The sequence below is a fragment of the Megachile rotundata genome, chromosome 3, assembly GCF_050947335.1.
Source record: "Megachile rotundata isolate GNS110a chromosome 3, iyMegRotu1, whole genome shotgun sequence".
In the NCBI taxonomy this organism is placed as follows: Eukaryota; Metazoa; Arthropoda; class Insecta; order Hymenoptera; family Megachilidae; genus Megachile; species Megachile rotundata.
The window spans coordinates 13,732,913-13,756,468 of NC_134985.1; the positions used below are offsets into that span (position 1 = coordinate 13,732,913).

At 39.2% G+C, this 23,556-nt stretch overlaps 2 protein-coding genes and 1 long non-coding RNA gene across 5 annotated transcripts; 2 read left to right on the forward strand and 1 right to left on the reverse strand.

Annotated features, from left to right (window-relative positions):
- Nucleotides 1–275: 275 nt before the first annotated feature.
- On the reverse strand, nt 276–19,870 carry LOC105662153 (uncharacterized). 3 transcript variants are annotated; one of them, XR_013037574.1, is made up of 15 exons: nt 19,732–19,870; nt 19,475–19,669; nt 19,202–19,379; nt 18,009–19,126; nt 17,444–17,929; nt 16,983–17,371; nt 16,771–16,881; nt 16,595–16,674; nt 16,252–16,309; nt 15,277–15,950; nt 14,944–15,148; nt 14,517–14,726; nt 13,906–14,300; nt 6,131–10,906; nt 276–6,034 (listed from the first exon to the last, which is right to left on the reverse strand). It is a non-coding gene; the product is annotated as an uncharacterized LOC105662153 (long non-coding RNA). The 3 variants fall into 3 exon arrangements; XR_013037575.1 differs by lacking the exons at nt 16,771–16,881; nt 16,983–17,371; nt 17,444–17,929; ... (2 more) ...; nt 19,475–19,669; nt 19,732–19,870 and having other exon boundaries at nt 16,595–16,759; XR_013037576.1 differs by lacking the exons at nt 16,771–16,881; nt 16,983–17,371; nt 17,444–17,929; ... (2 more) ...; nt 19,475–19,669; nt 19,732–19,870 and having other exon boundaries at nt 16,167–16,741.
- On the forward strand, nt 3,348–8,484 carry LOC100877803 (uncharacterized). The gene is made up of 3 exons (XM_076529575.1): nt 3,348–3,486; nt 5,995–6,053; nt 6,138–8,484. Exons 1-3 carry the CDS (start codon nt 3,472–3,474, stop codon nt 7,693–7,695), a joined length of 1,632 nt encoding a protein of 543 aa, XP_076385690.1. The 5' UTR covers nt 3,348–3,471; the 3' UTR covers nt 7,696–8,484.
- On the forward strand, nt 19,704–22,956 carry LOC100884105 (uncharacterized). Its single transcript, XM_012282638.2, has 3 exons — nt 19,704–19,820; nt 20,601–20,695; nt 21,098–22,956. The coding sequence occupies exons 1-3, from the start codon at nt 19,797–19,799 to the stop codon at nt 22,686–22,688; spliced, it is 1,710 nt and encodes a 569-aa protein (XP_012138028.2). The 5' UTR covers nt 19,704–19,796; the 3' UTR covers nt 22,689–22,956.
- The last annotated feature ends 600 nt before the right edge of the window (nt 22,957–23,556 follow it).

The following is a 23,556-nucleotide window of genomic DNA, read 5'->3' on the forward strand; positions in this document are numbered from 1 at the left end:
TTGGTGAAGTCAATAAATGCAGGTAAGCACTTCTCACCTGAGTTTTGACACCTTTTCGCGCGTCTTTTAATTCAGGGAGCCAAATGGCGCCATTATTCAAAATTACGTATTTAATACAGAAATGCAAATGTATGCAAATATTGTTATGAATATAGTTTAATAAAATCTATTTTTACAGATTTAAACATGACACAAAATGGAGGTGTACTATAATCACTGGGATTAAAATTGGTGATTGACATATAAATTTACATAAATTAACAAGGTATGATACGTTTAATTTTACTAACTTATATTTATTTATATACTGAACTTATACTGTAACACTTTTAGTAAAAATACCGATGTTCAAGTGATGATATGGAAGATGATGGCCGCCGCTGAAAGTTGTACGCTTATTACATTCGTGTTCGTATAGCTTTGACTTTCTTTCAATTTAGGGTTGCAGCTGTCTTCTCCCCATTTTAAAATACCAAAGGATAATGGCGGTGGTTACTTTCACTGTGCCTGGAGCGCATACGATCGGCAATGAAGTTCGAATCATCCTACAAAACATGCGAAATCATCGTTCATCATAATTTTAGAGCTTCGTCGCTATACTCTCGAAGAAAGAAGAGGGACACATTCTTACACCACACTTCTTTTATCGGTTTTAAATCATTTCAAAATACTGCATAAGATTTCTACTTTGTAACTTGGTCAATTAAAACTGACATAACGATTATGAAACGGACGATAACCAATAAGTAGAAAGTACTTAATGTCGGTTCTACTGTCAACAAAAGTAGAGAGGTCATCTTTGAGACCAACAAACAGAATTCAGGGGATAATACTACGGAATAGATTTCACTTTTTTTATTGCTATTCCGTAAAAAGGAAACTCATCTTAGAGTCCCTTTTACTGCCTCTTATACATTTATGGATAGTTAATCATGTATATTGGCGGATGTGGTAGAATCTCTAGGGAAAATGGCGGTGTAGGAGAAAGGGAGAAATATAATAATTTAAAGCGTTAGAAATTTGGCAATTTCAGAATATGAATTGGGAATTTAGGATTTGTAATGTCATGATGATATAAGGGTATTTGACCCACACTAAACAAAAATTTTAGTTACATTAATGAAGTATATTTTTGAACCAATAAAATATGCTAAACATTTATGGCCTCACGTGAGTCACTGTGTATGCTTTTAATGAATTCAAGCTGGTTTTCGAGGCGATTCCTACATAATTGTAAAAGAAACCACGGCGACCATGACACCGAATGTTTTGCTCATCGATTTCTCGAAGATTTATTTTCTAAATCTTAGGAAGAGGTTGTGAAAGAGTTAGTCGTGGAGAAAGAACGAGTAGGCCAAACTGGAAAATACCAGAGACGCTCGTAAAGTATCTAATTATTTTCTTTAGATTAGCTCTCCGAGAGAAAGACATTAATTACTTCACTATTATCAACACGCGATTTCCATTTGCTTTACGTAAATTCCGACTGTTATCACTCGATTAATTCGCCAATTAGAATACACAAATGTAATGAGAAATTAATTAGAGAAGTTATGCAAGTTCCTAAATTTCCAAACTTCATGTGTAACGTAGTATATTAGTAAAATTAGGGTATAAAATTCAATCCGGGTAAAAATCCTAGTTAATGTTCTTTCCGTGGTTTTATCCATTATTTTTGTTGTTTTCGAACCGCCTAAAATTGTAGTTTCACCGTAAAGCAAGGACCCAGCCGGGTTTCCGTGGCACGCAAGCAAATTTCGCGAGCTCTGAGGGTCATTAATATTTTATACCGTGTACGACCGATAATTTCGTTCTCATTCCTCGTTCGTGGCAACTCTCACATTGCATCTAATCTTCTCCCGATGGTTGCGTAATCTGTGCCATGTTCTGTGCTCCAGGGCGATTCAGTTGGGCAATGAAATTCTGTCGACGTCACGTGGACCTCCGAAATTTGACCGCAGGGCTAAAAGACCGCACGTGTTCAACGAGAAATTTGTAACGTCTACCTGAACCTCCACACGGAATGAATTAGAAATGCAAAACCGATTGATTAATAATAAGATAAAGAAGAGAGTCTATTGAGATCCCTTTTGATACAGTAAGTATTTTATATTTAGTAAGTATGTCTTCTTTGTTAATTTGTTATGTTGTGTAGAAATATAATATTGTATACAAAGAATCTAATCTAGAATCTATTTTAGGTGAAGAATCTAGTTGTCTTCTACAGATAAGATTGATAAAGCTGATTGGATTGGATTGATGGACAATTTACAACTTCCACATTGCATAGAATGCTCAGTGAATCAGTGATATCAGTGAAAGCAAACAACTACACAATCATACAAAACTTGCTTTTACTCATGATTAAATACCAGCATTCGTAGGATCACGTTACTTCCTTCGTTGAACCAACTTCTTATTGCATCTTGTTCCTCTTCTTTTATTTCGATATTCTTCTTTCACTTCGGTTGCTTCCTCGAAAGTGTACAGATTACATAACTCATTAATGTTGATAGATCAACATATTACGAATCTGTAATTTATTCGTCATGTTACTTTAAACAAATAATCAATACCTGTCTTTTTACGTACTCATGTGCATAAATGCGATACGTATCGATATGTTCACACTTCATATTTGTTATGCTGACTGTCAAGATTATTAATATGCTGACTAGTACGTCGAAGCGATTGAAACTTTCATTAGTTAGTATATATTTCTACAATTTCTAACGATACATATTCATATATGTGTTGATGCAAATAGATTTTAAATGAACATTAATATTATTATAGTTAATAAATTTTATATTTTGAAACGATTAAATTTGTAATAAGATAACGTGATTTATTAACATGCAAGAATTTAAGAAAAAGAGGAAGAAGAAGTAAAAGAAGAGTAAGTTCTCATAGTATGAGAATATTCTTCCAAATAAGTACCTAAAACTCCCTGTATGAATGAACATTCTAATCCCTTTCAGTGACTTCAATGAAACGAAGAAATTACCTTAGAAGAGCTATGGACCTCACACGATCTTCAAGTTCTCCTATTGAGTAGTGTCGACAGCTCGAAACGTGGGAAAATATAGTGAGAAGTGATCGCAGAACAATGTTACGAAAAAAGCACACGTTTCATGTCAGGTTCGTCTGTGGCACCTAAATGCCCCTTTTACCTTCTAGTCTACTAGCTGCGAACGCAAGTCGAGGATCCCCTCCAGAGGAAGAGAGTTCAGGATGTAGTGTTAGGACCCCCATATTGGCATCGCGAAGCTACTCCATGCGTACCCCTCCTCGAAATGTCTTCTGTGCTTAGGGCGACTAGACGCTTAGGCGGAGGAACATTCGCTATAAAAGGCTCCGGTACCACGAGGAATTCGTCAGAAAAGTGACGAACCGTAACAAAAAAAAGGCGGCAGTGGTTGCCGTTCTTTTTTTTTCTTCTGTGAACGACACACGCACTCCGTCGTGAAGATGCGGTACAGCCTGGTTAGTGTAACAAGCATACCAACCCTGACTAATCCTCATGGACTCTTCGGTTCTCCGATAACTCGTGTATCCAGTGTACCTGCCTGTGAAATGTGAGATCGTTGCACGTGCACGTGATACGTTGATAGCAAGTGGTGAACCATTTATTTGGACTTTATGACACGTCAACTATAACTTCTATAACTATCTTCTATAACTATCGAAAGCAAGTTATGATAGTTCTTACTAGTGATGATATTGTAGATCCTCGTGGATACATTGGTACCGAGATTTCGGAGGACTAGAATTTCAGTTCTTGAAGAAGACACCTTTACCTTCTTCACTTGTGATAGGTTTTGGGTCGAAGTTTCTTTCATAAGATTTCTATAGTATTCTACACATAAAGAACGGTGTATTCTAAGCTTTGCCTAAGTATTCTCGTCGCTTCTCGTTGAGTAGAGTGGAAAGTCGAGCGCCGTGCTCGTGCCTCGAATGATCATCTCTCGTGAAACTGCACTGAAGATATTTTCTAAGCTCATTTGTTCTATCGAATTAGGAGACTAGTCTGCTAAGACACTGTTTGCTTTTTAAGTATGATAAATGCTTAACATTGTTTCATAGAATCCTATTCGTAACCTGATTTCTATATTTTCACCTGTATTCTATATTCTACATTCATTAGTCGCAACATTGTTAAGTATGTCTTCGTTAGCGTTTCTCTATTGAATAAAACTTATGGCTAGATTATTTCTTAATTTATCTGGTACATGTAAGTGTGATATATGAGTAAAATTCCTACATTATCAAATCTTGAAACTTCCAAGATCTTCAAATTCTGGAAGAAGAAATTCCCAGGTTTGGAATAACCCAGAAAATCTAACATAGACCTTGATGTTGGTTCTCGGTTATTACCATCGATTACACTTTCCCCTAATCGTGGGAAGCCTAAGCAGAGAACATCTTACGCATCGAAAGTACCACGGTACATTACGCTTTTCCCTTTCTATCGTTAACGTAACATCCCTGCTCACTTTCCATTCATCTGTCGTACTTTCGTAAATCTGTCCATGTGCTCATTATACTAGATCGACAATGACGATACATGTTAACGAGGGCACACGACGAAAAATCAGATAACGTTCTGCTCGTTAAACTTGTCGGTTATGTCGATCCTTGATCTTGACATCTTGGCTGGTGGTAATCGTCGGAACAGGAGCGGAACGCTCGAATGATTAACAAATGCCCAAAAGGCAGCAAATATATGTATATACTTTTATTATTAATCATATACGGTATATACATATTTAAATTGGGGTGAGAAACGAAACTGAGAAGGCCCACTTTCGCGCTGGTACCAGCGTTAATGAACAGCCTCGAGTTTCACGAACACCTGATGTCTCCTCTTTCCGGTTGTAAAACGAAGAAAAATAAAACAGGCCACGCACGACCCCGTTCACGGACTTGCTTACGTCCATTCGCGTTACTTCGCGCCTGGACACTTTCATTTTTTCAGAGATACGCTCGTAAAGCGGCGAAAACCCGCAAGATATATTATTCATAATTTTAGCCTTTTCTCTGTGTACAGATACTTAGCCGTTAACCGATGTAATTACACTGAACGTATTTGCAGTCAGAAATGTAAAGAAAAGGTTTTGGCTGTTTGAGTACAATATAACATTTTAAGAAGATACACGAAATGAAAGATAGCCTGAGGAAAAATCAAATTTGCATCCCTGTACACAGAAGGTTAAAGACCTCGTTCTTTCTTTGTCTTTATCGGTCGATCGATATTTATGAGAATGGTTTGATGCATTTATTAAACGTCAGCAGACGATGGGAAGAAGGATAACGCGAAGGCCAAGTATATAGATTGAAATCAGGCTGCTAATTATTAAGTATAATGCTCGCATACGGAGGTGCCGTTTCAGATCCTATCTGCGGTGAATGAATTTCTAGCGATTGTGTTAGTAGGTAATTACGAAGGTGGTACAGTCTCAAGGCAGGATTAATAACTACAGGAACCCCAAGCTTTTACAATTTTTGGATTTAATGACGTTCAAATTTTGAGACCTCCAGATATTGAGATGCTACTCCTTTGGAACAATGACAACTTACAACTTTGGAGCTTTGAGATTTTGAAATTTTACAAATTGTAGGCTCTAAAGTTTTTGAGATTTGAGGCGTTGAAACTCTAGAATATATGAACTATTGAAGTTTAGAAAATATGACCCAGCATTCAAGTCAGCAATGTAAAGTTTCTATATTATTCTTCCACCCTTGGTGCCCCAAACACGTCCTCTTTTTCTTAACAGTTACTCCAGCCTTGTAATCGCCTAGATGACTAACATACCATAGCTAACTCATTTACATTTCTGACCAGAACGTTCCACTGGTTACTTTCTTCCTGCTGCATCGATTTAACCCCAATTTGTTTTTCCGCAAACAACGCAGTTCTACTTAAGATTCGCAGTATTTATTCACGATTATTATCGTCTCTCACACGATTACTAATTATGATTTTCCTTTCAGCTGCTGCTAGGCTTCTTTCTAGTCTCCACCCTTGGAGATCCTATCAGGACAAAGAAAGAGTAAGTGCATATACTTAACCTTATTATTAATAAAACTATTAAACGTAAGATCGTAGCTGTAAATAAAAATACTGTACATTTTAGAGCTCCGTTGAGTCCGCCTCCGAGTCAATATGGTCCACCATCGACTTCTTATGGAGTTCCAAACGTAGGAAGTTCTTATAACGCACCGTCTGATTCCTATGGCACTCCACTAGCTTCGTCGTACAGTGCACCTTCGTCTTCTTACGGTGCACCATCAGGACCTTCGCACGGTGGATCAGGACCATCGTCCTCTTACGGTGCTCCGTCAGCACCTTCATCCTCATACGGTGCTCCGTCGTCTCACGGCGCTCCGTCTTCGTCTTACGGTGCTCCATCAGCTCCTTTGTCGTCTTATGGTGCTCCATCGGCTCCTTCCTCCTCCTACGGTGCTCCATCGTCTCACGGTGCTCCGTCTTCTTCTTACGGTGCTCCATCAGCTCCTTCGTCGTCTTATGGTGCTCCATCGGCTCCTTCCTCCTCCTACGGTGCCCCATCGTCTCACGGTGCTCCATCTTCCTCTTACGGCGCACCATCAGCCCCATCTTCCTCCTATGGAGCCCCGTCTGACCATGGCTCCTTCGGAGGTGACCAAGGTTACAGCAGTGGAGGGTCCTTCAGCGACCACCATAGCGGTGGAGGTCATGGATCCTTCGGAGGTGACCAGGGCTCCTTCGGAGGAGGCCACGGATCCTTCGGGGGAGATCATGGATCCTTTGGAGGCGATCATGGTGGCGGTGGAGGAGTATCGTCCTCCTATGGAGCACCGTCGCAGTCCTATGGACCCCCTGCTCAATCCTATGGCCCTCCTGCCCAGTCATATGGGCCTCCCGCTCAGCCACAAGGACGTTGGGAGAAGAAGCTAACGTGGAAGGCTGAATGGAAGCAAATCTGGAAGACGGAGCAGAAGTTGACCTGGAAACAGGAATGGAAAAAGATACAGGTTCCAGTATGGAAGGAGATCCAGGTTCCAGCTTGGAAGGAAATCAAGGTACCAGTCTGGAAGAAGGTGCAGAAGCCTGTCTGGAAGGAGATCCAAGTGCCAGTGTGGAAGGAAGTCCAGGTACCTGCTTGGAAGAAGGTCTGGAAACCGGTGTGGAAGGAAGTCCAAGTGCCCATCTGGAAGGAGGTGCAGGTGCCGGACTGGAAGAAGATCTGGGTACCTGAATGGATCAAGGTCGGCATCCCTGGAGAACAGTACGTCGGTAAGGATCAGCATGGATGGCAGTACACGAGTCACGATCTCTGGAAGAAGAAGCTGATCTGGAAACCGGTGTGGAAGAAAGTCTGGAGGACGGAGAAGAAGCAGGTGTGGGTCAGCGAGAAGAAGCTGGAATGGAAGGCCGAGTGGAAACAGATCTGGAAGACGGAGAAGAAGCAGGCTTGGGTGTCCGACAAGAAGTTAGTCTGGAAAGAGGAGTCGGTTCAAGTTTGGGTACCGGAGAAAAAACAAATTTGGGTCACGCAGAAGAAGCAGGTATGGAAAGACGAATGGAAGAGCAAATGGGTGCCAGTTTGGAAGGACGTGCAGGTACCCGCGTGGAAGAAGGTATGGAAGCCCGTTTGGGAGAAAGTTTGGGTAGCGGAGCCCCACCATGACGACCACCATGGATACAAGTAAATTCCTGTCGTGAGATCGTCTTCGATCTTTCCTCATCTTGACGATAAACCGTCATCGTTGTTAAGTTTCTGCTAGCGTAGTCGTGTTGCGATCAAAGGTCCCACTCGAAAGCACCTTTAAATTCGCGGTGCGTTTTGAGGCCTCGCTTGAGCAACAACCACAGTCTGCGATTACACGAATTTTTTAATATACGTGGGAAAGATTGTGGAATGAAATAGGTTTGAATCGAAGATGGAAGAGAAAATGTGCGATGCAACGTAGGCTTCTCTAAGGAAAGTCACTATCTTGGGGACAAAGAATAAGCACTCAGTTTCTGGGTGGAAAATATCCTAACTCGTTTAATTTAGTAATTTGAACATTCTTCAGATGTGGAAGGTTTGAAACTTGTATACTTGAGAATTTAGAGATTTTATAATTTAGTAACACAAAAGTTTAGTTTATAGGTTTCTTATTTGATCTTCAAAAAGTAAAGACAAGTGGTGGTCCCCTATGCTCTAATCTAAATGACACCTACGTTGCACCAAGTCGCACGATTTCATCTACGAGATTGATACATCCTTATTTACAAACAATAATTTTGACCACGGACGCAGTCCAAATATTTCGTGTACAAACAATATATCACGTAGTAAAAATATTAATCGTCCACATATCCTGGACAAATCCATTCATGACACTTATGTAATTATTCCTTTATTTGTAAATAACAATTTAGAAAGATATATACATAGATATTTTTGTACAACGTTTGTGTATATTATGACAATAAAATACACATCTTTTTTTATATACACGTACATTTAATTTAATTTCTTCTGTACGAAAAGAATGTTAAACACGCTTTCGTGCGTTTTAAATAAACATTGACGTGATAGAAAGTTCGTTTACGAGTAACAAAACCGCAAACAACTTTGTACGCATGAACGTTGAAAAGTCACACAACGTGGAATAAATTTCTTCGTTAATAACTAGTTTGAGAGCAGGAAGTATGAAAATTCACACGAGATAAAACCAAGTGTAATTAGTGAAACTAAGTTGCTTTATATGACATAGTAAGTTTTACTTTGCATTATTAGATACTCTAAATTTCTAGTTAACGCAAGTGTATATTGTTTTTCAAAATTCTGTAGTTAAATTATTAGACTACATATTAAGTTCCAAAGTTCAACACTCTTCAATTAAAAAATTAAAAAATATCAAAGTCCCAAACTTACAAAGTACTTCTTGAGTCTACAAATTCGAAAGTTCAAGAACATAGTGTCAGAGTTGCAAAGTCTCAAACATAAAAATTCTAAAATCCCAAAGTTTTAAATTCCTAAATTTCCTGAGTACAAAAAAGCTAAAGTCTAAATTTAAAAAGTTCAAAAATCTTAAAATTGTAAAATTCAGTATTTAACGCTATTTACAGTAACATCAATTTCTTTATGAATCTCGCATTAGATGATCCGAGTAAAAGTGTGAAATCATTTCTTTCCCACCATGGCGCTCAAACGTTTGAAAGACAAAGAATCGTCGAGTAGACATTAATTTTCTCGCGCCGGATGAAAGCGTGGTTTTCTAAGCATCGTCTAAGAGAGGTAATCCGGAGAGAGAAGAAGAAGGAAGATGCTTTCTAGGGATAAGATGAGATTCAAGGGAACCGGCACATCCGTGGGTCTTCGGGGTCGCGATTCAGCTCGTCCGCGACCTTAACTTTCACCGTTCTCGTGCACGACAACGTGTGCCACGAGAAAGGACCAAGAAGAAGCACCAGCCTGTAGACCGGAAGTGGCACAACCAGTCAATCATTCGTGCAATTTTAAGCGTGTAAACACGTCGAAAACAACCGGGAAGGGACTTTCGATCGATTATCTGTTTATAGGGGATGCAACTTTTCACGACAGGTCTAGAAGAGATCAAACGTGCGATGCTCGCCGTGTAAATAATAATGCTTAATCAATCAACCATGGGAGATCGACGTAACGAGAAGAAAGTTGCGGTGGGAGAAAAAGTACGGTATTAATTTGAAGCGAAGTTCATTGGGAAAAGTGTTCGTCCTCCGTGCAACCATTAATTCGAATCGGTTCTTCGATGTTACACGATCAAACGATTTCTCTTCCCCATGATATAATGAACAGAGCATCTAATGATTCATATACAATACTACTGTAGAAATATATGGTTTAACTTGCAATACAATTTGTATATACACTTGTTAATCGAATACATTATTTTTTCTGTTTGTGGAGACAATATTTGGAACTTCTTTTTGTTATAAATTGTGCTTTGTTTCTTTGCTTATTATTTGTGAGCAATGTTCATGTATAAGTTGTGTATATGAAACATGATGCATAGGGTTTTACATTATGTTTAAGTATTTGAAACATGTTGCATATTGTTTTACATTATGTTTGAGTATATGAAACATGTTGCATATTGTTTGACATTATGTTTAAGTATATGAAACATGCTGCATATTATTTTACATAATGTTTAAGTATATGAAACATGTTGCATATTATTTTACATTATGTTTAAGTACTTGAAACATGTTGCATATTGTTTTACATTATGTTTGAGTATATGAAACATGTTGCATATTATTTGACATTATGTTTGAGTGTATGAAACATGTTGCATATTATTTTACATAATGTTTAAGTATATGAAAACATGTTGTATATTATTTGACATTATGTTTAAGTATATGAAACATGTTGCATATTATTTGACATTATGTTTAAGTATATGAAACATGTTGCATATTATTTGACATTATGTTTAAACATATGAAACATGTTGCATATTATTTGACATTATGTTTGAGTACATGAAACATGCTGCATATTATTTTACATAATGTTTAAGTACATGAAACATGTTGCACATTATTTTACATTACGTTTAAGTATATGAAACATTATGTTGCATATTGTTTTACATTATGTTTGTGTATATGAAGCACCTTGTATACGAAATTTATAACTACACGAATATTCTTGTACTTTCTTCGTTAACTTCAGCAGACTTTCGTTACCGGATAAGGAAAATGGCTTTCGACGATTCACCTACAGGTGGAAGCAGCTTCCTCGCTAGTTGAATGTAAATACAGCAGACTCTTGTTATATTACCACCTTCACCAGAAACTGGTACGTGGTGGGAAGAAGCGTATATCTTGGGTACCAGTGCACAGCGAGCGTCAGAACATGCGTGATTTTCCAACAAGTTGAACCTGAAAAAGGTTTAAAATTTTAGTAAAAATCTTTTAGTTAAACTGTTTGTACAAAGTTGTTAGAAGAAATAAACATAAGACAATTAGTATAGAAATTAATACATTCATAACCTACTCGTGATAAAGCATCGAAAGTTGTTCATGCTTTATGTATAACGCACCACGAGAACATGGTCACAAGTATTACTCAATAGAAAGCGATTCATACGTTGAATTTATAGTAATTTACAATCGGTGAATATCAACAGTCTTGCTAAATACTATTTCAACATCTCAATAATATAATTACTGTACTTGATGAACATCTACCATATCTAGTTTGATTCAAAAACATTACATTTGTTTTGTACCTTCACTTCATTCATTGTTCTACAAAAATAAGTTAACCAAACTAATAAATATAATGTAGCCATAATATCCCTACAAATATAGCTAGCAAATAAAGAGTGAAGACATATCTACCAACCTAACCTGATAGTTATACTTGTCGCCAAATAACAAATAACAATATTTTAAGTTTGCATTTTTACATTTTGAGATTTGATAATATTACACTTTAAGAGACATTGACATTTATTTCACTATGTGTCCTAGAAAAGAGTTCAAGTATACCGAATAATGCTAGTACATGTTCAAAACGGTTAAACCGTGTTACAGTCGTAATTAACCAGACAGGTATGCGTTCGCAACAAGAAAAATATCGTTACGTGATCTATCATGCGAGCCGACACGTTTATTTGCTTTTACATGGCACGTAACATGAAATCATCTATAACGTGAATGAAACCATTCCGGTCAATGTATCGGGTAATGATAGTTTATGCCACCGTCTATTAGAAACGTAATTTCACCTAGATATCGTGCTCCGTTGGCCGCGGATAGAAAACAATTTCACTTTCAAACCGAGATCAAACGTATGATGCCGTTGGAGTCTTGCATGTTTGTTTCGCGAACGCCACGTGCTATTTGGTTTTGCGCTTCAATATTTGCGCACGGGGATACTAACTAGACGATAATCTATTGCATCAACATGGATACTGAACTTCAATTAGAAGACGAAGACTTTGACTGATAAGTTTCGTTGTTTGAAACTTTGGGACTTTGTGATTTTGAGTTCGTGAGGTTTAGAATTTTTGGGGTTTAGGGTTTTGGGAAATTTGGAATTTGGTGTTTTAGAATTTTGGGACCTTCAGAATTTGGTATTTTAGAATTTTGGGAATTTAGGAGTTTAGGGGTTTAGGATTTGGAACTGTAGAATTTTAGGACTTCCAGAATTTGGTATTTTAGAATTTTGGGAGTTTAGTATTTGGATCTTCAAGAATTTGGTATTTTAGAATTTTGGGAATTTAGGAGTTTAGGGGTTTAGGATTTGGAACTGTAGAATTTTAGGACTTCCAGAATTTGGTATTTTAGAATTTTGGTATTTTAGAATTTGGACCTTCAAGAATTTGGTGTTTTAGAATTTTGGGAATTTAGGAGTTTAGGGGTTTAGGATTTGGAACTGTAGAATTTTAGGACTTCCAGAACTTGGTATTTTAGAATTTTGGAGCTTTAGAATTTTGGGAGTTTAGTATTTGGATCTTCAAGAATTTAGGATTTTAGAATTTTGGGACTTCAGAATTTGTAGAACTCAGGTTTGAAACTTTAGAGCTTTAGAATTCTAAGACTAGGTCTTTGTAACTTCAAATTTTGAGATTTTAAAACTTTCAGAATTTAGAATTGGGACTTCAGAGTTTTAGGACCTAAGGACAATTAAACTATACAACTTCAGAATATGATTTTAGGACCTCTGCAAATAATACATACCAATAAAATGAATCACAAAAACATTTCCAAAATTGAATTCTAGCACATATCTAACTTGCTACGCATTACAGAAAATCAAAGACAAAACATCACTTATGGAACATGGAATTAAAGCTTGAAGTTTGACGAAAATAACAGGCACTGCACTTGAAGAACGTGACCCAGTTCTCGAAGAGCAAATGTAATTTCTAGAACAAAAGCAACGATCGACAGACGTTCCGTGACATTCAACCGAACAGCCGATTAAGCGTCAAGATTTCACTTAGACAAGGTGCATCATTGATCGTAAAGTAGAGTTTCACTTTCGAACTGGAGTCGTCTCGAATGCATCCATGTTCCTGTACTAATGACGAGTACGAAGCACGAATACCCGGAAGTTCACGAACTTTTTGCCTATTAAGAAGAACTACCTAGTCGAATAAATCACGTGAAAATTCGTAGAAATTCCGGAAGATATTGCTGGGTTATATAAGTAATCCGTGTATAATCCAAAATATGGGAAAAATTGATATTCCTCTGCATACAAAAGAGTGGTTATGCATTATTTATGAGTTTCTTTCAGGGAAAGCGATCTTTCAGAGGATATCGTTCTTTTTTATCTGGATAGCGCTCAGAGGTTCACTGTCACTGGTAACGGATTTAATAATGCAAAGCTGAAGTGTCATAATGCGTGTGACGATACGTGGAGATGCGACGCATAGAGAACGCGTGGAAAATATGACGCGTAACATAACCTAATAGGAATTCAACGCATTGAAAACACAACTTAGAGGGAGTAGAGCACAACGAGAATTTAACGCATCAAAAATACAACTCGAGTTTGAAGTTGTGGAGAATTTAACGCACGGAACACACTATGTGGTAGGAATTTAATTGTAGAGAACACAACACTGGCAAAATAATGAAACAATAAGAAATTTTGCATAATAAGAACACAAGAGAAATACAACACGTGTCGTCCTAATGCGCTACAATCTAATACACAACCAAGTAATATCAGTTTGCTATTTATCTCATTTACCCAACAAATATCTACAGTCTTCTACGACCACACTAATCTCGTTACCTCTATGAAGCTAACTAACTAAATCTACCTAACTCATTGTGCACTCTACTTCTAAATTATTAAAATTCTTGTAAACGATACCCATTAAAGATAATGAACTAAAAGTTTTCCACGCGTATAGCATTACCATTAAGTTAAAGAATATTTTCACGACCGCCGCGCAAAACCCGATACACCGGTTCGAAAACTGTTGATTCAAGAAGTTTCTTAATTGGGTGCAATCACGTTGCATCGAACAGTTTCACTCTCGACCTGGTAGGTTCGTCTCCGCTGCTTCCTCTACTCTCTACTCGTTCGTTACAGCGGAAGCGTGTGCACGTTCGTTGTCGCACGTCGAAAACGGATGGCATCTCTGTAGATGCGGCGGAGGATGGCCACGTTACATGACCGTGACTTTCCCATCGAGGAAATCGTCTCAAGAACCAGGAAAGAGAAGACCGAGTCACATGGGAAAAGGGTAGTCTGAACTTGATGACCTCGCGGATACGCGTTTCCTCTTCGTCGCAGTTTCACCGTCATGATCTGAAATATTCATTATATTAGAATTCGATGGAGCTTACGGTAGTCTTGAATATACCGTACATTGATTTTAGAGAATAATTCGCTGTCGCTTTCTATTAATATAAATATTTGCAGTTGCGGCACGTTCTTGCAAAAGAAATTCTGTCGCGCGATAAAATCGTTGGGCCCAGCGGGTTAATAACGCTTCCTGCTCGCTGAGAACATTTTTACACTTACGTTCATGAAGTTGTTACAATATGTGAAAGTTGATCCTGCTTGCTAGACGATTAGCGCATTCTGACACTCTCCAGTGACAATTACATTTTGTGTATGTACCGTGTTTCTTTGTTCACCCTCGTTTTGAAATCTCATGCAAGACAGCATAAAAATGCCTGCAATTCCGTGGCTTCCTAAACTTCGTGAGAGCGGAGCATCCGGTTTTGTATCCTAAAAAGAAAATCGTACAGTTTGTATTGCCTTGTAATGATCGTTAATCGGTCTAGTGATTGATAATTAAACGCAGCGATTAGAAAGCATGACTTTGTATTTTCTAAACGGTTCTATTATGATACTTGGAGACTTTCCTGGCGAACATCCTACTACCTGCAAATGTAATTTTGTTCTATTAATATCATGAACCATGATACTCCGAGGAACGAAATACCTTTCTCCTGAGTGTCCACGTATTAATTAAAAACAGTCCCAGTTGGGTTTAGGAACTGTAATGATCAGATTAACCGAATCACGGATGTTACATTAATCGCCCGCTCGCTTTTGTTACTTTCACTGAACCCGACGGAACAAGCGGATATTCCGAGATTAGACAGAAATATGCTAATGTACGATCATGTGGGCCGTGAAACGCACACCTGAAACGAGAACGAGCGTTAATAAGAGTTACATGATACGATGCTTCACAGTAATTTAACCGTATTCTAAACGATTGCGAAATGGTTGCAAAAAGTTGCAATTATAAAATATAATTTGTTATGCTTACTTGAAAAGTTAATAATAAAGTAAGTCAATTAAAAAGTATACATTTAGTTTCATTGTACCAGACAAGTTACGTGTTTGCTCTCAAAAGAGTGCAACTTCAAGCTTGGACAACAATGAAAGTTTCGACCTAAGACAAACAAGCATTTAAAATTTCCATAATCCTTTCTTTCTCCCATTTTAGCGAAATGGATTCGCACGGTCGCTTTAATTGGCGAAATGTCCGGGCTACGTGTTAATTGACAATGGGTGGCTAGTGGTAACGATTAGGTAACGTGATAACCGTTTGTTTATATGGTCATGCGAACAGTGCGTGTGTGCGACCGCCGGCATGAAATCATCTCCGGCGCCTTTCACTGGCACCAAATTACAGGCTTCAAAAGTCCAAGACAAATGGAAGGTTTTTTGGCGCAGAAAGATATAATTGTGCTCACAAGATTAATGGCGATTTATGATAAATGCGTCAATAGTTGATAGCAGTACAAGTTTTCACTGATCTTTCTGATTCTTTGTGCGTGGTGTATAAACAAGATATAAACTGCTCTTGTGTACAAACAATACTCGAAGAAGTAAAAAGAGTTGAAGAAAGTAAATAAGGCTATTCTTCTTCGGGACGTGCTGCGTTATTTATCCTCCGGATTAATAGACTCAATAACAGAGTATCTGATCCCGCAACATCTAAAAATAAAGATAATTGTAAATGGTTTCAATGAAAAAAATCGAACAATGTATTACAAAGTATTATTTAAAAAATTCCTATTAGAAAGACTATATTTTGTAGCTGAAGGTAAAAGCTACAAAATACACAACATCTAAAAATAAAGGTAATTGTAAATTTTTTCAATGAAAAAAATCGAACTAGTTATTACAAAGTATTATTTTAAAAATTCCTACTAGAAAGACTATATTTTGTAGCTGAAGGTAAAAGCTGCCATCAACTATCGGTGAGTTCATCCTTCGAGGAAAAAGTTAGGCTCACATGCTGACACCGAAGACATCTTGAAATGTGTTCTCGAGTCACGAAGAACGAAGTGTTCCTATAATTGAATCGTAAATGCGTTCCAATGCTTCCCACGAAACAGCTGATGATAGTTTAATCCATGATTCTTCAGCTTTTTCCATCAATTTGTAATATACGTTATGGTAGAAAGCAAAATCACGAGGTAAGAAGAAACGAAAGATATGTATCGAGTGGAAAATACGAAGGATAAAACTTTCTTCTATATGTCGAGTCTCTCGATGGATTATTGTCGGCTTCAAGATAGGGGCATGGCGAAGAAATCACTAAAGGAGAAATTCGTGTAAAGATTTAAACTGATTACCCATGGTGAGACACGCAAAAACACGATTTCAGAATTGATGCAAAAGTAGAATGACATTCCTTCATGAGCGATGATTCATTCTAGAAAGAAATGAGAAGCCGTTAAAAAACATCGTACATTTAAATACACGCAATAAGAATATATTTTTTAATGACAAACTAAAAATACTCGAATACCTCTTCCAAATGAAATATCTGCTTACAAGCTTAAAATATTCTAAGCTTACAAAAGATACCATAAACGGAACAAAACTCTCGCTCTATATCAGTCAACGGGTCCAACGTTTCCTAAGAAAATGTCGCAATTATTTATTTTCCATGAAGACTTAGCAGGTGAACGTAACCCAAATATCGAACAGCTAGACATTTCGAAAAGCGATATCAACTACCTTGAGGGACGGCACGTTTAGAAAGTGAATCGTAGGTACTCGTCCATAAACCGAACACTTAGAGTGCAAATAAAAATTCCTCAAACACATGCTCTTTTATTTGCTATCGTCTTTGGAATGTTTCAAACGTCGCTCTTTTAGTTCTACCCACGCGCTGAGCAAACAATATACGTTACATTAGATACAATCTCTCCGAATATTTATTGACATCTACAGAGTATACACTCGTTACTGTGTTGACTGTTATTACAAATATTTAAAATGACTTTGTTATCGGTGTTTAATACTTTTTGTGTGCGACTAATATAGTTTGTATATTTTTAGTGGACTTTTTTATATTTAGAGAATAATGAGATTTACATTATTTTCTAAGATTGATGCAACGAATTCTGAAAGAAAAGATGAAACATTTCTGAGGAGTTCGCAATCTAGAGCATAAAGAGGTTGAATGATTTACGAACCGGAATTGCTGGAACGTATTCTAACAATTTCATGTAATATACTCCTAGCTGTCCGCAGTAAAGCAAAGAATTCGCTTTCATCCGACAAATACACGAATGTATCTTGTGCGAATTTAACCACTTATCGCTTTCAGCTTGTTAGCGGATCGAGTCGAGTGACTCGTCACCGTGGATAACTTCCTGAAACGACGTCCAAGTTCCTCTAGCGTCTCCCTCGACGTCTATCCGTTAAATTGCAAAATTGATCCAGTGAAATTGACCTGTATCTCGTAATTGCTCGACTCCGTAAAATTTGCCTCGTAATTCCTCGGTCTGCAGGCCTGTTGCTTTTACGTTATAAATTTTCTTCCTTCGGTATGTATATACTTTCACCCGTGCAGGCATCCGTGATTATGAGCTTTTCAAATAAAACGCAACATCGTCGTGTTCCTTTTACGAAGATTCAATCTTGCGAAAGCTTATCGGTAACATCCTCTTCCTCTTCGCCTAAAAACAAGAAGGAGAAATGTACCTTCTTTGCATACCGTGACAAACTTTGACGACCTTGAAACTAAGACTAAATTACGTAAGCTGATTATAAACGCTGCGTGTGGCTTTGCCATGCTGGGATTAAATCACTTAATGATCAATAAAATTGTGCCAACGGTATCGTTGACGTCTACGGTCGGAAGCCTGTGTTTGCATGTTTAATTAATGAAAGAGGAATCGTTAGAAATCGTGCGAACCGGGGAAGGTTATAATCATTCATCGCGGAGAAGAGCCTATTCCTGGAAGCATCGATTGTGCCTAGCAGCGATAATTAGTTCCTTTAATTTGTGGGGACGCTTTTCACGCTTTTACTATTTATTTTAAACAAATAGTTTTGTACCTGATGTATTCCCTTTTGTTCTGAAATAAAAATTGTTCTATTATCAAAAAACTTGTTCATTTAATTTAATGAAATAAATAAAAAATAAATATATAGCATGTAATAACAGTATGTAGTATAACAGAATAACACAGTGGATTAAATAGCAATATTGTACAATACAAGCATTACATAATATTTTATACGTAATGTTCTATATAATAATATCCTACATATCCCTAAAACACGAGTGACCTTTCGAAAGCAAAGTGAAATTCGCTGAGCGGATCCTCCATACACCGCAAATGTTCAACCTGCCGATCTCTAACATTTCTTAATCGTTTCGATTACCCCTTGAGGGCAATCATCGTCGAAAACAATCCGCAAAAGGAAAAGCAATGGCCCAGGCCCGAGGGCTTCCCGGAAGAGAAATCGCCTGACGCTATTCTGAAATCGAATGAACCGTAAAAAGGGTAAAAAAGAATTTCGTCAAACGCTAGTTGCCGCGCTCCAACTGGTTCCACCACTCTCCCGTCTGCAGGTAATCTGGATCACCGGGTATAACCTTGCTACATAACCTTGCCTCCCCATGAACTTCGTTTTTGCCGGACACAGGCGCGTAAATACCAAGGGAACGAAACCGCCTGGCTCGCTCGACCGGATCATCGTGTTCCCGATCACTTTCTCCGGAACGATGGGCCCACTGTGGCACGAAGTAAGATCGCCAGGTTCGTAGGAGGTGGACAAAGGCGAGGAGGAAGGAGAATGGACGTAGCGATGGGATCAATTTCCTGTTGATACGATGTAGAGATTAATACCACGGATACTCTTCTCCTCTGAAATTTTATTGAAATTAATCAAATGTTAAACTGCATTTAAATCCTTTGCAGTATATTTGGAACGTTTCATACCCTTTTATAATCCTTTACAATTCTGTAAAGACATACAGAATTCCTTATAATTAAAAATGCTCTTCAGATTTCATGATACACGTTAAATATGAACTATGGTTTTGAATGTAGTCTCTTAATTCGGTCATCCTACATAAAATTTCACTGCCATGTAGATATCATTACTTCTAGTTCAGATCTGAAAACATATAATGAAGTGATACAACCACCTTGAATTGATGAATGACCAAATAAATAATGAGAATATAAATGATGAGAAATGAAATGAATTACAGAATGAACAAGTAGGAGATCGGGCCCATCGCTACACGAGATTCGAGCTTTCCGTAACCCGTGTCCGTTGGAACCCACCACCATCGTGAGTTCCTTTCCTCCAGCAACGCGAAATGCCTCCTCCACCAGGACGACTTTACCACCACCTTCGCAACAGCTGGCCCAGCACATCGCGAACCATCTCCGACGATAGCACTGGGGGAGGAATACGCGCCTATATAACTACGGCGTTCCGCTGATTGGGCGAAGTAACTTACGTTTTCCTGCACTTAGGGAACAAGAGTAAGCAGCCCGAGCCCGACGGGCGGCATTGCGAGAAAATATGAGGATTCGCCCGGGATGCGCGGTCAGTTTCTATTCAAATAACTCTCGGCTACGGTATAATTTATCTTTGGTGGCGATCGTAAGCGCCGTTTGATTGTTCTCGGAAGGGGTGCGTTCGGTTAGACAACGGTGACATCCCATCGTATCTGGAGTAAGTAGTGAGTGTCACGATCGACGAATGGTGATCGACCGATCGTTGGGAGCGTCTTCAAGATCCTTGAAAGAATCGATTGCCATTTACCGATTGGACGAACACTGAATGCTCCAGACGATATCTCAGGGATTGGCATAACTTCTAAAATAACACGAAGATTGTTATGAGATATAATACAACTAAATATAGTTTTAATTTAGGTCATTCTAAATTCTTAACATATTAAGTCATAATTTAGGAATATTTAATCTGTATCACCTTGTTATTTCAGGACAACCGTGACCTGTTGATTTGCTTTTTATCATCCGCAAAAATATGGGGTGTTTATTCGGTGTATAAGGCAATATCTGTTATGCCGGTACCGTTCACTAGATACGAAAGAAATCGAGAACACCAAAGGCGAAACTGTAAAATGCCGGTCATTGTCGATGAACGTATTGCTTGATTATCGACGGCCAGTTCGAAAGTGATATTCCATAAACGAATAGCCATTAATAGTAATGCCGGGAATGCTGTCGCGAAAGAAGAAGAGATTTCTCCGTCTCTTCGACGAGTCTTTTATCTTGATCCAAATAAAACGTTTAATTCGACCGTGACCGTGTTCAATGTCAGTGAAATGTCATGTCTATGTAATTGTCTTCTTTCCAGGCTGCACTAGTAGTGCTACTGCAAGTCGCTTTGGTGGCGAGCAAGGCATTGGATCAGAATCAATTGCAACAGCAGAAGTCTCAGCAGCAAATTCCGTACGTGACATTCTTACATTACTTCTATTAAAAAAAAGAATAAAATTAACTCTTTATTTATAACTTATCTGTCGAGTGTGTAGTACACACTGTGTACCCGCCTGTGGTAGCAGTACTGTAAACTCAATTTTTAATTTTGTGAATTTAAAATTATTTCTTTAACCTGTTTACTGGTCCCTGTTTCAACTGACAGGTTCTAACATATTTAAAATTTATTACTCGTGTTTAGTCAGCGTTATAAGATCCGAGAACACCCAAATGTCAAATGGGCACTGCTTATATCTAAAAAAATTGAACAATTATTACAGAAATAGAAACTTAATACTTGAAGCAGAAGATACTTGATACAGACTTGATACTTGACACTAAGAAGCAGAATACTAATGAACTTATTGTACACAGATATGGCACAGCAGCCCAGAAGAGATGGGGCGGTGACGCAGGTGGCCATGGTGGAGATCTTGGTACAGGTTACGGTGGAGACGTAGGTGGCCACGGTGGAGACTTGGGTGGCCACGGTGGAGGCCTGAGTGGTCTAGGTGGTGACATTGGAGGTGGCTATGGTCATTCCGGAGGTGGTGACATCGGCGGTGGTTTTGGCCACTCTGGAGGCGGTGGTTTCGGTCACTCTGGCGGCGGTGACGCTGGCGGTGCTGTTGGTCATTTTGGCGGCGGAGATGGCGGTGGTCTCGGTCACTTTGGCGGCGGTGATATCGGGGGTGGTTATGGCCACTCCGGAGGCGGCGATGTCGGAGGTTATGGTCATTCTGGAGGCGGCGATATCGGAGGCGGTGACGCTGGTGGAGCGCTGGAAGAACACCACGATGATCATCATCACGATAAGGGTTACTGGAAGAAGAAGCTGATTTGGAAACCCGGCTGGAAGAAGATCTGGAAACCAGCTAAGAAACAGATCTGGAAACCCGCGTGGAAGAAGATTTGGAAGCCCGTGTGGGTGCCAACGCAGAAGGCTATATGGAAAGACATCCAGGTACCGGCGTGGAAGAAGATTTGGAAGCCTGTTTGGAAAGAGATCCAGGTACCAGTGTGGAAGGACATTCAAGTACCAGCTTGGAAGAAGATTTGGAAGCCTGTCTGGAAGCCTATCAAAGTCCCAGCATGGAAAGAAATACAGGTACCCGCATGGAAAAAGATCTGGAAACCCGTTTGGAAGGAAATCCAAGTACCAGCTTGGAAGGAGATTCAGGTACCAGCCTGGAAGAAGATCTGGATCCCGGAGTGGGTGAAAATCGGCATCCCAGGTGAACATTACCACGGTAAAGACCAACATGGTTGGGAGTACACCAGTCACGATCTCTGGAAGAAGAAGCTGATCTGGAAACCGCTTTGGAAGAAGTACTGGAAGCCAGCGAAGAAACAGATCTGGGTACCTGACAAGAAGCTCGAGTGGGTCGAAGCTTGGAAACAGATCTGGAAACCGGCAAAGAAACAGATCTGGGTGGACGACAAAAAGTTGATCTGGAAGGAGGAGTGGAAACAGATCTGGAAACCGTCGAAGAAGCTCATCTGGGTGCCCGACAAGAAGCTGGAATGGAAGGAGGCTTGGAAACAAATCTGGAAGACAGAGAAGAAGCAGGAATGGGTGCCAGACAAGAAATTGGCCTGGAAGGAGGCCTGGAAGCAGATTTGGGTACCTGCCTGGAAAGAGATCTGGGTACCAGCGTGGAAGAAGATCTGGAAGCCCGTCTGGATATCGGAGTGGTTCCCTGCAGAGGACCATCATCCGCCTCATCACGGATGGGAGGACCGGAAGGACACTCAAGCTCAAGGTAGCCAGATCGTACCGTACAGTTCCGAAGCAGCTGCCAAGCAGAACGCTCAGGGTCAACAGCAACAGCGTCAAGTCGACGAGAACAAAGTCAGGTGGGACAGATCGTCTAAAACGGAAGCTCCATCGATCAGCCAGGATTTAGTACCTCCGCCAGCGACGAACAATCAAAGCGGCCCAAACTTCGCGTTCCCGAAACGCTGATAGAGTAGTCACGCTTGTACAAACACTTTGCTGACAGAGTATTGTAACATAAGCCGTTGTATATATTACCTTACGTGTTAGATAAGTTGTAGGGAATTAAGTTTTTGGAGAATCTAATCGACTGACTCGGCGCCTTTTCTGTTTCCGAGGTTCGCGCATTTAACGCGTTATGTATATTATCTCCATTTTTCTTTTTTATACTCGTTGTTGTTACCCTCCTTTGTTAACCACTGCCGTTACAAATAAAGTTGAGTAATATTTTGTTACATCCATCTTGTTATTATTCCGCCACCGTCCTGCGAGCGCTGCAACGCAAACGAAATTACTAGAAATCTTAGTTACGAAATTTATACGATCGCGCGCAACATATAGACTTCCCTCGATTAAGGGAAAGTGGAGGACCTGAGCATTGTCCTTATTATTTACATTCAAGGACAGCACGGTCCACATTACCTTTCCTCGGAATCAAAAGTAAATAGCGGGAGATATTTTCTAAAATAGAAAGCAAATGGTAGGAGAGATTTTCTAAAATCAAAAGCAAATGACCTCTCTTTAAGCCTACGTTGCATTCAAGTATACTTGAACCGAGTTAAAATATAACGTTAACAAAACAATGCTTCCTTCATGAAGTTGATTACTATTCTATGAGTACTGTCGCTAGTCTCACGCATTACAATCGACGTCCCAACTAAAACGTCGGTGTTACGAACTTCCCTAATATTTCGTTAACACCTCCGCATTACTGCGATTCGCTTTGTCATCGGTTTGCCCACGCTCGACATGACGCAACGTGGCTGCGAGTACGCCGCTACGAAACCGGAGAAAGTCGGATCTGTTATGGAAGGAAGTCGAGCCCGTTGGATATGGG

What these genes read in the sequence shown, in the direction of transcription:
- LOC100877803 (XM_076529575.1), top strand. An exon ending in CCTATCAGGACAAAGAAAGA is followed by an intron (nt 6,054 to 6,137) that starts GTAAGTGCATAT and finishes TGTACATTTTAG; the next exon opens with AGCTCCGTTGAGTCCGCCTC.
- LOC100884105 (XM_012282638.2), top strand. Translation starts at nt 19,797, where the DNA reads ATGAGGATTCGCCCGGGATGCGCG. An exon ending in GGATTCGCCCGGGATGCGCG is followed by an intron (nt 19,821 to 20,600) that starts GTCAGTTTCTAT and finishes TCTTCTTTCCAG; the next exon opens with GCTGCACTAGTAGTGCTACT. An exon ending in AAGTCTCAGCAGCAAATTCC is followed by an intron (nt 20,696 to 21,097) that starts GTACGTGACATT and finishes TATTGTACACAG; the next exon opens with ATATGGCACAGCAGCCCAGA.